This window comes from Notolabrus celidotus, chromosome 15 (assembly GCF_009762535.1).
Source record: "Notolabrus celidotus isolate fNotCel1 chromosome 15, fNotCel1.pri, whole genome shotgun sequence".
NCBI lineage: Eukaryota > Metazoa > Chordata > Actinopteri > Labriformes > Labridae > Notolabrus > Notolabrus celidotus.
In genome coordinates this window covers 18,601,296-18,615,631 of record NC_048286.1, presented here as the reverse complement: position 1 = coordinate 18,615,631, position 14,336 = coordinate 18,601,296, and the positions used below count along the sequence as shown (strand labels likewise).

The 14,336-nt window shown below is 40.2% G+C and overlaps 1 protein-coding gene across 2 annotated transcripts in view; it reads right to left on the bottom strand.

The window, feature by feature from the left end:
* Positions 1-14,336, bottom strand: part of LOC117827242 (ephrin type-B receptor 1-B) — a 186,884-nt gene that overhangs the window by 109,606 nt on the left and 62,942 nt on the right. For both annotated transcript variants that reach the window (XM_034703779.1, XM_034703778.1), the window contains exon 3: positions 2,543-3,224. In XM_034703779.1, coding sequence (XP_034559670.1) covers positions 2,543-3,224 — 682 coding nt within the window. The remainder of the gene's footprint in view (positions 1-2,542; positions 3,225-14,336) is intronic.

Sequence of the window (14,336 nt, the reverse complement as noted above, 5' to 3'; positions counted from 1 at the left end):
AACATAAAGCAATTTTGAGATACAAAATCTAGATTTTTAATGCATTAAAGCCTGCAGGTTTGTTTGCATTAGAGGATGGGGAAGGGTTTTTTTTCTTAAGAAAGAGAAAACTGTGACATTTCTGTCATATTGGAAACGAGTGAAACCCACTGTAACTCCAGACATAAAGATCTGCTAAAAACAACTGACAACATTTCTTGAAAAATCTCCTTAAGTAACTGATATGGAAAATCCTCCAAAATCAGAAAGGAAAAAAACATGTGGGCTGAACTATCTACAAGATTTTAAATGCTTTGAATAATATTTCTAATATTTCCTTGGACAACGCATGATAGGAGGACTTAAAAGAGAACATTATTCCAAATATTCGGTCAATAATTTCTTGAAATTACACAGAATATCTGACTAAGCAGGTGAGGAAACTCTGAGCAGCTGTGTGCTCTGTATAAAAAGAGAAGCAATAAGCTTTTAGCATGGTTAAAAAAATATCAAAATAAGACAAAATAAAGTAGAGGGCCTCATAAAATAAGACTGCCAGCTTTATAGACTCCTTGAGAGCATTTATCAGCTCATAGACAAATTTTCTCCCTCAAGAAAGAAAACAGAAATATGAAAAAGTATTGAATTGTACTCCATAGTATGTCATTCAGTCGCGTTTACTCTGAAAGAATTTATGCCACATCATTCACTTTTAGAAGTGAAAAAAAACCCAATACATTTTAAGTGTATTAATGGTACATGTTATATCCCTCAATGGATCAAAATTGTGCTTCTGAACAATAATGGGAGTGCAGGGAACTTAATTACACTGACTCTAAACACAATTATATGTGAGAGCATCCCTCTAGATCCCAAGTTATGTATTCTGATTTATATGGATGATAAAAGCTGACCAATTTTCAAGAAAACATTGCGTTTGAGGGTCTAATGAGTGCAAAATGAATTAGTGACCCAATTTGGAAGATGTCTAAAATCAATGAGAAAGCTTGGTTACATACTTTGAAACGTTTACTAAGCTCAGAAACATGAAATTCTATTTACTCCTACCAAACCTGGGATGTTGCTAATATACAAACTCAACACAACATTAACTTCTCTCCCTAAAAGAAAACAGACATTTATACTGTTGATGGAGTGGACTCTTTTTAAACTAACTTGCTTTGTTGGTCAGACAAGTCCGGAAAGACAACAGTCAGATATATCATCCGGTAATACATATCAAATAACAACAAAGCAAAACATGTTCTGTATTTGCTTTGTATGATTTAGCCTAACTCTGAATCTTTTTGGGGTTTTATAAAACAGTGTAATGTTGAGGTTGTAATGAATATCATACAAGTCATGTCCCCTCAGTAAACAAGCTCAAAGGAAGATTCAGAGCCGATTCTGACTTAAGTCAGCTAGACACAAATTATTGAAATACTGTATCTGTTTGTGTAGGTCGTTAGACAACAAGGTTTCATTTAAATTATGTAAATTAAGTGCACCTTTCACTGAAAAAAATATTATGGAAACAAAGTTATTCCAAACAAATGAACTGTGAATGATGTAAAACAGTTGTGAGGAGATGGAATTACAAAATGTATTCCCATTAATGAGTAAATGCACCCAACCTTCGCCTCGGCATTCTCATTTAAACTCCTTCCACCTCAGACTAAGACTGTGTCTGCATTTGTGTGGTTGTGTGTGTTAGTGTGTGGGTGTGGTTTGCGTAGCACATAAAGCAATGCAAGAAGGATACAGTAGTCACAGTCCCACACTGTGCTTTGAAGATATGTGGCACTCTCATATCTATTTATTGATCGGAGCAGATGTGCGTCAATCAATCTTATCTGGGCTCCACACACTCTCCAGCTCACCTCCAGAGGCAGGCCAACCAATACTGCGCCACACTAAGGGCCCCAAGCCACTCATATTATCTACAGACACCTTGAGCAAATTTTTCCCTTTGTATGTGTGCGCGTGACTGAGTGAGAATAACAGCGTGCAGAGCATAAAGGTGCATTAGAGGACAGACGGAAAGAGAGAGAAAGTGACAGCTTGAACTGAAACCCTCGTCTTTTTGTACGTGTTATTATCTATTCCTCAGAACTTAGTCTTCCACACATCATACTGTGGCAGACTCAAACCTCTCGCCATCTGTAAAGTAGGCCGCACAGACGGCTGGCATTTGCTACAGATTAAGAATCAATGCTAATTTGCCTTTCTGGTACACCTGAGGCGGATATGATCAAGGAAGAAGCACAGCACATCATGCTCAGCAAAAAACATGAGACACAGTCAATTCAAACGTTCCAATGATGCAGAAAATGTTTGATCCACGGTGCCTTGGCGCCTTGTTACATGCAAGCCTAAAATAGAACAAACTATTCTTAGTACAATTATTCTATGTATTATGGGTAGTCTGTCATTTTAAAAGAGAGTAAACAATAAAGCAAGAACTTGTTGGACAGTTGCTGGCAATTGCTGGAGGCAGCACTCTCAATAAGCAACAACAGCATGTTTAAGGTAATGACAATCGTATCTATTTCTGATTACTCACCTCGACATACGTTCCCATTGTCAGGTTCAAACCCAGCCTTGCATGTGCAGCTTCCAATAGGCACCATCCATTCTCCGTCTCCATTGCAATACAGCTTTATTGGAACATCTACTTCCTCTGAGTTGGGAATGCAGATTCCTCTGGCAATAACCAGGGAGGTGCTCTCAGCTCCGGTCATGGTTTCTGGAAAGATTGCAAAGTTCTGCACCACACTTGGGCACTTCTTATAAAAGACCCTGACTGACAGCAGAGACATGCAGGCGCCGTAGTCCTGAAAGGCTAAGTAGAAGCCATTTTTAGACAGAGGACCAAAGCTCCGCACTTCTGTGTTGACTTTCATCAGGCGCCCGCCAAAGTCCACCTGTGAGAAGCTTTCATCTGCAGCAATGGTGTCTACCTTGAGGTAGGGGGCCTCCATCCAGAAGGCGGTGCCTTTAGTAGCAATGACTGCATCAGTTTCATAGTAGTAGAGGTTAAACGTCTCCTTGCATGAGCCAGGAACATTGGGGATGGAGCTGCAGTCGCGCACGGTGAATCGAATCTCTACATAGATGCGCTGCGCTCCACGGCGATCAATGAAGGTGGTGAGGAGCCAGTTGTTTTGACTGGGCTCGAAGACATTACACACCTGGTATGTCCTGATGGTGTTGAGGTTTTCATCATAGCCGCTTACCTCCTCCCACTACAAGAAGAAGAAAAAGAGAGAGAAGAGTGCACATGGTTGATTAGTAATCATCTTTGATAAATCAGTGCTGCTTCCTTATTTTTATTTTTCAGACAGAATGCTAATATTGGCTGAGCCAAAGAGAATTTGTACACATCTCAGTAATCTCCCTAAGGCACCAAATTTGAGTCTTCTTCCTGGATTAACAGAAAGGAATCAGCCCGTCGAGCTATGAGGCTTATTTGTCCACTGAGACTACACAAATTTCCTCCTTTTTCTGAATAATAAACAATTCCTCAAGAGCAGCGGCAGCAAACATACCACTTTGCCATCTTGTTCTCAAAAAACACTCAACAGCTGTAATATGTGTACAGCAGCTATACAAGCACAAACCCAGTAATTACTTTAGATGCCCGGCTATTTGCAGTGTATCCCAAGCGTGGCTGGGCACTGGGTTGACGCATTATAAAATATGGTGTGTAACAAATTCAAGATTATGCACTATTGCATTACAATTAGACAGACGGGGGCTGCTACATGGCAGCCAAGAGCTGGTCTGATGGAGAGGCATTTGCTTGCAAACTGCACTGGAATTACACTGCATGCCATTTTCTGCAGGTGTGACCCCGAAAGTATGCTGGATGAGCAACAGAACCCCCCCCCCCCCCTGGATTATTAACTTAGAGCACCAAATCATAAGGAAAATGTGCTATTAAAAGGTGGCTGGCATCACTGAGTGAGAATCAGAGAAATCACTGAAATAAAAAGACGCCTGCCGAGAAATGTGCTTTGTAATACAGGCTAATACATTAAGGGTGTGCGCATCGTGACAGTTATCAAAGACTGACTTTAAATGAATGTTTTTAAGAGCAGAAAGAGAGCTGTTTTAGTTAAGACTTTGAAATTGTTCCTCGTGGATAACTTCCACTGTCTGTTAAAAAAAGAAAAAGATTCTTTCAACTCCAGTTTGAAGCAACAGCTTGGCCCACAGATTTATCTCTCCAAAGGCCCCCCCCACCACCAATGATCCAAACCGCTGTAGGCGAGGAGGAGTTAATGAGGTCTACAGCGGGGTGAGTGGGCCTCCAGTCAGTTCATGTTTCTTGTGTGCATATATCTCCTGGTACTTCTTCCTTCTCCTGACCTTTAAAGCCCCAGCTGCTCAATCTGGCCTAATGGAGAAGAGAAGACATCAACTCTCCTCACCCAGCCTCAACATCAGGAAATGATGGAGAAGATTCAGAAATCTTTTGAGATAGCTATGTTGAGTTAGGTGGGGGTTTCAAATGCACCAAAAAAAAAAAAAAGATAAAACTTATCTGCTCAAGGAATATGTGGTAGCATCTGTGGAGACCACATTTTTGGGTCAGGTTTGGGCAAGAAGAAGGGGGGGGGGGGGGGGGGGGGGACAGAAGACAACAGTGACACTGGTGACATGATAAACGAGTTTACAAAATTCCAAGGTGCAAATTAAACCCTTTTTTCACCACCGCTCCCTGTGCGCCCACTCTGCCTGCCCGTACTCCTCTCCCCCCCTCTCCTCTCCTCGTCCTCTCTCTTCCCCGTCTGCTCTCCTCTCTCGTCTCTGCTCTGTAATGACCATTCATCAGCATTACAGGAACCTGTCCCTTTCAGCACTGCCTGTTCATTAATACAGCCAGCCCTAGGCTCTTCTGCACCCGTCTGCTCCGGTCTAGGAGGGGGTCTTCACTGCCCCTCGTCTAGCCAAATGACCGCCATCTTTCACGCCAGCAAGAGGCCCGAGGCGTCTCTGATAATGCCCGTCTGAAATCTGTCCAGGAATTCATTGGCTCATATAATAATGAAGCAAAATTTCCTCCTCTGTAGATTTTTGGTGTCACCATTGTGTCAGGGACAAACAAAACTATTACAAGTCGAATCAGTTGCTTTGCAGAAACAGTGCGACACAATTTCCTCATATCTTTTCAGCACTTTGCATTCATCCGTTGCTCGTATCTGTGTGTGTGTGTGTGTGTGTGTGTGTGTGTGTGTGTGTGTGTGTGTGTGTGTGTGTGTGTGTGTGTGTGTGTGTGTGTTCACAGAGAACGTGCAGTTTATAATTTGATGCTTTAGCAACCACATATTGATTTGCTGGCTGTTGTTTTGCTGCTGAAGAGCTGGAGGCTACATGCCACATTTCTGCTTCTGTAGGTCCAAAACATTTGATTACTCCAAGCATTAACATCGGAATCCGTTCCTAAGCATCTTTATCATCTGCTCCTTTCTAGCAACATTGAAATGCTGGTGACACATGAACTGCAAGAGGCAAGGACACTATCTGCTTCACCAGCATATGACCTGTAGTTACATCAATACTTCCTACATTTCATATTTCTTTCTTCTGCAGACCTTTTACATCATTTAAATCAAATATATCTCCTGCTCTTCTCCGTGACATCTCTTTGACCTTGCTAGAGAAGAGAGAAAAGAGGAGGCATCATCACCTGTCACCCAGCTGATAATGGAATTCCCTGGTCTTTGCATTCATCTCTTCCTCAAGGATTTTTGTATAAAAAAAACACTGTAAGTCCCCCGGTGTGTATATTTAGTACATGCATTATAAAGCTAAGCACAGATGTGTGTTCTTGGCATGTATCATTCATATCAGCTCAAGGTGAACAAGGGGGAAGAAAGAGACTGAGGAGTCATTATTATCATGTTGCTGAGAGTGTATCTTTCCTTTCATATCAGTTCAACTCATGTTTCTCTGCTGTAGATCACCTACAAAGTTGTGGTGATAAAATATATTTCTATATGGTAGTTATGTTTACAAATAGAATAAAATAAAGGTGACATTTATGTACTGATAAAAGAAAAATTATCTGATTGATTTGGCTTTTACCTGAAATTTGTGTAAGACTAATAAACTGGGATACAATACGATACTAGTGCCGGTATCAGTATCTGATACCAACAGCAGTATCCATATCGGTGCCTGTATTGTTACCATATAATATCACTATAAGACACCAAAACCAGTATTGGTTTGAGTGTCTGTGTCATTATCAGGTCTAGTATCAGTATTGGATATCAATACCACCATCAGTATTGGTACCTGTATCATTATCAGAAACCAATACCAGTATCAGGACTGCGCCTGTATCAATACCAGTTACAGTGGCAGTGCCAGTATCTGGTTCTTTAATAGTACCTGTATCAATATAAGTTACAGTACAAGTATAAGACAGTGATTTTCAACCACTGTGCCGTGGCACACTAGCGTGCCTTAAATAGTCCAAAAAATATTATTCATATACTGCAAATAATTTGCCATGTAGTGCATCTGTGCCTGCAGTGTAGTGACTGGCAGAGTAATTCAATACTCATCATACTGACCTGTGCTACCCACCCACTAGGTGGCAATAAAGCGCATGGCCTGGTTAATTTAAGACAATAGCATTAATGATGCGCGAGAGGTGTATGTGACAAAAAGTAGGCGTACGATAGCGATGGATAAATATTCAAAAAGGAAAAATGAAAACTCCAAACTGAGGCCCTGGACAAAATTCTAACCTGGATGAAGAGCGTAATTTATGAGAAAAACTACAACAGGGTCTGTGAGAGCTCTCAAAGCTAGCTACTTAGAAGCTGAACTCGTAGCCAAATAAAAAAAGCCACACACTGTGGCAGAGACATTAATACCTGCAAAAGCCATTGTGAATGAGATGCTTTGCCCTGACACAGTTAAAGAAGTAGCGAAAGTCCTCCTCTCAGATAAATAGATTCATCCATTGAAAGACTAAATGTGTCATTTTGTAAAACTTTTGGTTGGTGGTGTGACTCAGGATCAGAAATGTGCCTTGGCTCAAAAAAGGTTGAAAAACACTGATAGAAGATACCAATACGAATATCTCTATTGGTACATGTATCGTTGTTGGATATCAGTACCAGTATCTATATCTGGGCCTGAATTAGTATCAATCACAGTATCAGTATACAATGCCAATTCTTGTAACAGTTTTCATACCCGTGTTGTTACCACATACCAATGCCAGTGTTGGTAATCAAACTTGTGTCATTACCAGATACCAATACCAGTATGGGTATCGGCCAATGTCAATTTCACTATCATTATTAGAAACATATACCAGTGCCTGTATTGGTATTGATATTGGTATCAGTATCGGCCTCTACAGCCACAATAAAAAGGAAAAAACAAATGAAACATCACTATAGAGTCTTCATGCGTCTCCACAAAGACAGCTCCCTCAATTAGTTTTAATGTACATATTTCTGCACCACTATATCAGTTTTATTATTACCAATCTCACTGAACATAAAGTTTGTTGCTGATGAAACATCAGATAAATACTGAGAGCCTCTTTACACAACATTCATTTTTAACGCCAACTGAATGCACCCAGTGGCTCCACTGTAATAGCTTTGCTTTTGCCACTAATACAGGAGACACTCTTTCTCTGCCCCTGATTGTCAAGTGTGCCTATTGTGTGTGTCATTATGGCCGCTCTGTTTTATGGCCAGTAGCGAGGAGATGGAAGAGCTATGGATTCACAGAGCTTAATGTTTGTGTTAATGACCAGTCACAGCTAGCTGAGCCGGAGGAGAGAGGGTGTGTGACAGAAAGAAAGAAAGAAAAAGAATGATGGATAAAGGAAAAATACAGGAGTGGAGAGGAATCAAGGAGAAGAGGAGGAGAGGAGGGGGGCGGTAATATATTCAGGCTGATGTTCCCCATCCCACTGCCTCAGCTCGCCGCCATCAAGCCATCAATACTCTGCCCTCATAAAGGCCATTCATCACATTGATCTCCTGCCATTACCTTCAAAGGCTAAAATAACACAGAGCAACTCAGATGGCCACAGTGTTGCTCTGGAGGACTATAGCATCCAGCCGTGAGGGGGGAACAAGCAGAGCCCCAATTGCAGAGTAACCTGTCAGAACATGGATGCAACACCTGTGGAAAATAAGAGGAGAAATGGACTGCACTTATGAGTAATTTAGAGCAGGCATGAGGGGAACAGGACAACAGCTACCAAACACATGCTGCAAGATTCCCGTCAAGCAAGAACTACTGAATAATAGCACAGATCACATAGTCCTTTCTACAGGATCTTTATCTTTGGGGGATTTTTTGTCAGCATCTTTGGCAACACAACTGCTCAAATTGCTTTACACATCAATAATTAAACTCTTCATGTAATTCCTGGGCCATGCTTTACCTTCAACAATCTTTGTAATTGGGGTCGTACCAGCTAATAGACAAAGACTTTTTGGGGCTAATTCTCTAGAGCTGTCCAATAGATGCATCAAAGTTGATCTGCTGTTTGTGAGAACTAATATACCCAAAACAGTTGAGCTAGATCTTTTGAACTGATCATGTCATGGGCTAATGAATCCACAGTGTACGTGTGGACAGGTTGATAGTATTGATTACTTTTATGACTTGCATGTATATTTGCTTGGCACTGTTTTCGTCTTGCCTGTGTTTTGTTTCCACTCTTTCACTAATGTGACTAATCTATCCTAACACATGTTGAAGGAGCAACAACTTTAAAGATCTGGTTTGTCCTGTAACCAGGGGATACGGGCCTCCGTTTCACACGCGCAGGTTGCAGTAAGAAATCAAAAAATCCAGTGAATGCTGATTCAAAGTTTCTTGGGAGTTCTAGTGCAAAAAAGGAAAAAACAACAAATAAACAAAATGAAATCAATCTTTTCGTATAAGAGTTAATCTGGGGGGAATGTCAGTCTTTTCTCCTGCGGTCAAAGACGGTATGTGTCGTGACCCGTCTCCTCCCCTCTGGGCCATGCGCATCAACTTAAGAAGGCCTACTAGCACCCTCACTACCTGTGGAGGGTGCAGACACAATTAAAAGGCAAAAGACAAAAAATGCTGAAAATGTACAAACTATGCAAATAAGAAAATAAACTAGAACAAGGCTCCCACATGTTATAAGGATGCAAATGCAAAAGCTATAATAATTATAGGAATAATCAGAATCCCTCTCAAGTCCCTCCTATGCTTTGGGTCAATGGAGTATTCCTCGTAAGTTAGAATGAGTCAAACATTGGAGAGGTTGGGGAATTAAACAGGTCTTAATTCCATCTGCAATATCTAGTTCAGACAGCTGAGGGAAAAAAACAAAACAAGTATCTCCTCCAAACAACTGTTTTTATTCAAGTTTCTCTTGAGTTCTTAAATTTCCTTTTTCTTTATGTTGATGAAAGGATTTGCTTAAAATGTTTGGGTGCAGTTAACCACTGTTGCCCTGAATGGAGGAGGAGGGTGACTGTTCTGCAGCAAGAGCTGGAGTTTACAGAGTTTTGTTTTTTTTTAACTTGAGGTACCGCATTTTGTTTCAATTGATGCACAATGCTGATGTGCCTCGTCATGGAGGTTGTGTTCCCCCTTACGAGAAATTCTTTGTTACATAGATTGCATTTCACTTCCTCCTTGTGTTGTATTTGGTAAAACAGTATCATTTAGCTATCCTCACAATCATCAAATAAAGCAGCAGCTGTTTTGACTGGTAATTCAGTTTTATTCAAAAGTTTCTTGGATCGTCCAATGTGTTTGTGTACCAATGATTTGATTTGAATGACATGACTCGACTCGAGAGAAAATAATATGCTGTAGGCAAACAATTGCTGAATCTATATGCTCAAACATTATCAATTGCAGGGTTTTGAAAATTGTAGACCTTGGGTCCTTCATTAGAGATTAACAATAGGTTTCAATCCCCATTCCTTGTTAGGGCCTGGTTCTCCAATAATTTGTCTATACACAGATGTAGATATCAGAGACAACAACAAACAAAGATGTCTTGTTTAACAAAATGTGTCCACAGAAAAGCTTTCTTTGTGAGTGGTTTGGTTATTCTTCAATGTTGTTCAAAAGCGCTGATAAGAGAAACAAAAGTAAGCAAAGAAAGGCCTTTATTTCTTGATTTAGTGTCTGACTTTCAACCTTCTTGTGCTGTTTAGGAGAAAGAGGGGAGAAATGGCTGCCATAAAATGAACTTCAGCCACAAAGTATGAGCAATACAACTTCTGTCATGATGTGCCGTAACTCTACCCTCAATCACACAAAACAAGCCAAATCGCTTGGCAGGAATAGGTCTGTTTGTGGCTCAGGCTTCACTGTACATGAAGACGGGTCATGACTACTTTTGGTTCATTATTCAACATCAGTCAATTCACACCAGATTGGGGAATAGAGGAGCGTCTATTGGGCTGATCTGTAACCTCCAGTCTGCCGTCTGAATCTCTGTGGAGTCACACTCATAAACTGCTTTTCAGATCCATCAGCACCAGTTAATACGGATACATGCTCAGGCATACTGAACACAGATGGATGATGAGCAGCTCAGAGCATTTGCACATTTGAAGCCTATCAGCATAAAAAGGTCTACAAAATGCAAAGGATAGATGGGCGTTTGGCAACTGTTTCTTGAACGGCTGTCAAAACTCCCATTAGTCAGTTTGACGATGGGCTTTTATGACAGGATCCAAGTCAAGAGTCATATAAAATAGTAGACTGCAATGGCCAAATGGAACCATTCCATTACTATCGCGTTTCCCACAATTTGGGAACCTCGACCATGCTCTTTTTTTGCTTTTATTCAGTTGAAGTATTCAACCATGAGCTCACCATTCAGAAATCAGTCAGTAGGAGAGACTCTTCATTTCTTAAGTTCCCCAAAGGATTCTCGGTCTGGTTTGTGTTTAAATATTTCCTCACCAACACTATTTCTGGGTTGTTTATATCTGTAACCCCAAGAGGATTGGCTGGCACATTTTTGAGCACTCTCTACCCAAGAGTTGCCCGTTCATCCATCATTGCAGGACTAAAACATGTGGGTGGAGGCAAGCAGGAGATTACTTTTCATACTACAGGCTAAGGATGGACATTTCAATAATGAGCCTATTTGTTATTCATGACAACACAACATTGTACTGAGGCAGGGAGAGCATACCTTCGTAGAATCCACTTTTTTAAGAATTAGGGCATGAATAAATCAGGATTTAGAGGCCTGGCTTTTCCCTTTTGATAAAAAGGGATGAGAAAAAGAGGGAGCAATGGCATCGTGCGGCAGGTGAAATTCACATCGACAGATCTGTAAAGGCCAAGGTCTCAGAAGGACAGTGGATTATACCTGGACATGAAAAGCTGAGATAGGGATTGAACTCCTTATGCCCCTGCTGAAAGATGCTCTTCTCATTTTGCAAAGCTCACCGCCAACAGTAATCACAAGCCAGATAGCATTTTTTTTTCACTCCAAAGGCTGGCTCCAATCCCTCTGACTTAATGAGAACATTTGCATTTCAACCTTTGGGGTCTGTTCCTTGAAGTCGATAGAATGGACATGTCAGATAAAGCAACAGCTGGTTTGCTTTTCCAACAATAACTGCACTGCATTTACTTTTGGGGACACATGCTCATCGTCTCTTGTAAATTCACATATTCTGATCGCTACGCCTCATCTCCTACCTCACACACATATACAAACACACAACCAGAGCGCAGCCTCTAAAATATGCAGCGGCATGATTGCTATTATCATTTCTGATCAGCTGTGTTATTGAATGAGGGTACGCTGTCGGGCCAGTTGCATGGGAATGATTATTTTGCGGGGCATCTGCGGCCTAGTTCTGCCTGGCTGAATGTGATTGATGGGGAGGAAATGGTGATGTCTGAAACACTCCCAGTCCTGCCAGATCCCAGCCACTCCATAATTACAGTCACACAGTTTGACAGAGCCAAAATAGAACTGTGTTTGTCGTTTTGTATGCATCAGAATGAGTGTCATTGAGGTCTGCTCCCTGACCACGCCCATGCCCCTGATCAATACTTTTATTAAACAGTGTTGAGCAGGAAAGTTTGTGTTAATGTTGCTGAGTACAACCAAAACCTTTCTGAGTCTTTTCATCTGTTCTGGTGGCTTTCATGCTAAAATTAACATCAATGTACTCTTTTTCCCCTGTGAGGAAGGTGCTGTGTTTGCACAATTTTTCGCAATTTGGTCTCATTACACCCTCCCAAATCTCTTTGATATGCCTTTTTCCTTAGATCCTGAAAGAGATGCATATAATGTGGCATCATGCTGTGCCACTCAAGCGAACAATTCACAACTCACTCTCCCACTTTCCTCCACCTAACTTCTGCAACATCATTGTTAACATCCACATTTTTGATTATGTCCTGCTTTCTTTGAAGCCACAGTTGATCTACTCTGCTGAAGACATTTGCAGATTGATCTGCTGGTATACACATCCATCCAAGATATTGTAGGAGTCACCAAATGCAGCTTCTACTGTTTACACTGAAGACAGTTGGTTGGAAATGAACACGAATGTTTTGTCTTCACCCAAGAAGAATGAAATGTGTTAACTGTGGGCAGTTTTTTTTTTTGTTTTTTTTCGACAGAAAATTGAAAAACTCCAACTATTAGTACAAACATAATTCAAAGAGATTGGTGGGTGGTAGAGCTCTTACAAGGTTGCTTGACGTAGGTGGAAAACAGAACACACTGAATTATTGAAAAATACAGCAGCCGATATTCTTACTAGAAATAACATTTTTACTGGAAAACTTCTGCTCAATAATTTGATTAATATTTTTGATCAAAGATGAGACACAAAAAAAGACTCCTTCAGTTGTAGCTAAAAGAGCAACATTTAGTTCATGATGATCACTGATATGTTGTCGAAATGATTTTGAGCTTATTTTTCGGTCAACTTCACATTTTAAATGTAGTTGCATCAATCAATGGCCTTTCTCACTTTAGAGCTCAAAATGCTGGTAGTATCCCATTTTAACTACTGGTTATGAAAACAATGGTAACACTTTACAATAAGGGTCCCTTAATTAGCGTTAGTTAATGCATTATTAAGCATTAATTAACAGATTAATAATAGTTCAATAACCGTTATAATGTATTACCTAACATTAACTAACACATTAGTTAATGCATTAATAAGTGTTTCCAGAGGACACTTAAAAGTGATGCACACGCTTATGCTTATGCAGTTTAGCATTTATAATGTGTTACTTAAGTGATGCATGTGTTACACTTTACAATAAGGGTCCACAAAGCATTCACTAATGGTTAACTAATTAAGTTTTGTAACTTTTATTAATGCTTAATAATGTATTAATTAACTCTGAGCAGTGGACATTAATTAACTGCTTAATAATGCATTAGCTAATGTGTTAGTTAATGTTAGGTAATACATTATAACGATTATTAAACTATTATTTAACTGTTAATTAATGCTTAATAATGCATTAACTAGCGCTAATTAAGGGACCCTTATTGTAAAGAGTTACCAAAACAATTTTTATCATTCCTCAGCAATCTTAAGGGCCTGTGTCCACTAATAGCATTTTTGGCAGTGGCTGCGCCTAATATCTACACAAAACCAAAGCAGTTCAGCTTAAAACAGCCCCGTGTCAGCTGTTTTTTGTGCTGCACTCTGAGTGCTTACAGTTGAAAACAGTTCAACTTTTACACTCCAGTTCTTAGATCCCTTCACTGGCTTCCTGTTTGACAGAGAATAGACTTTAAAATCCTGCTGATGGTTTATAAAGCACTGAATGGTTTAGGCTCAAAATACATTGCTGATCTGCTTCTACATTATGAACCATCTCAACCTCTGAGGTCATCAGGTACTGGTCTGCTTTCAGTCCTGAGAGTCAGAACCAAACATGGTGAAGCAGCGTTTAGTCATCATGCACCACGTATCTGTAACACACTCCCTGAAAGCTGTAGGTCTGCTCCAACTCTCACCTCTTTTAAATCAAAGATTAAGACTTTTTTATTTGCCACTGCCTTCCTATCTTAGCTTATTTTAACCCACTTTAAATTAAAATTTTAATGTAATTTTTAATATATTCTAATTTTTCCTTTTCTTTTCTGTTTTATTATATTTGTCATTTTAATTGTGCTCTTTTATGCCTGTCTGAATGTTTCCAATGCTTTTAATCTTTTAATGTAAAGCACATTGAGTTGCCCTTGTGTATGAAATGCACTGTACAAACAAAGTTGCCTTGCCTTGCCTTGCCTTTAAAACATCACCAGGCTTATCAATGTCACTTCTTGTCAATACAAATGGTGCATACAAGCTGCAGTGCAGTCACCCTCCTCT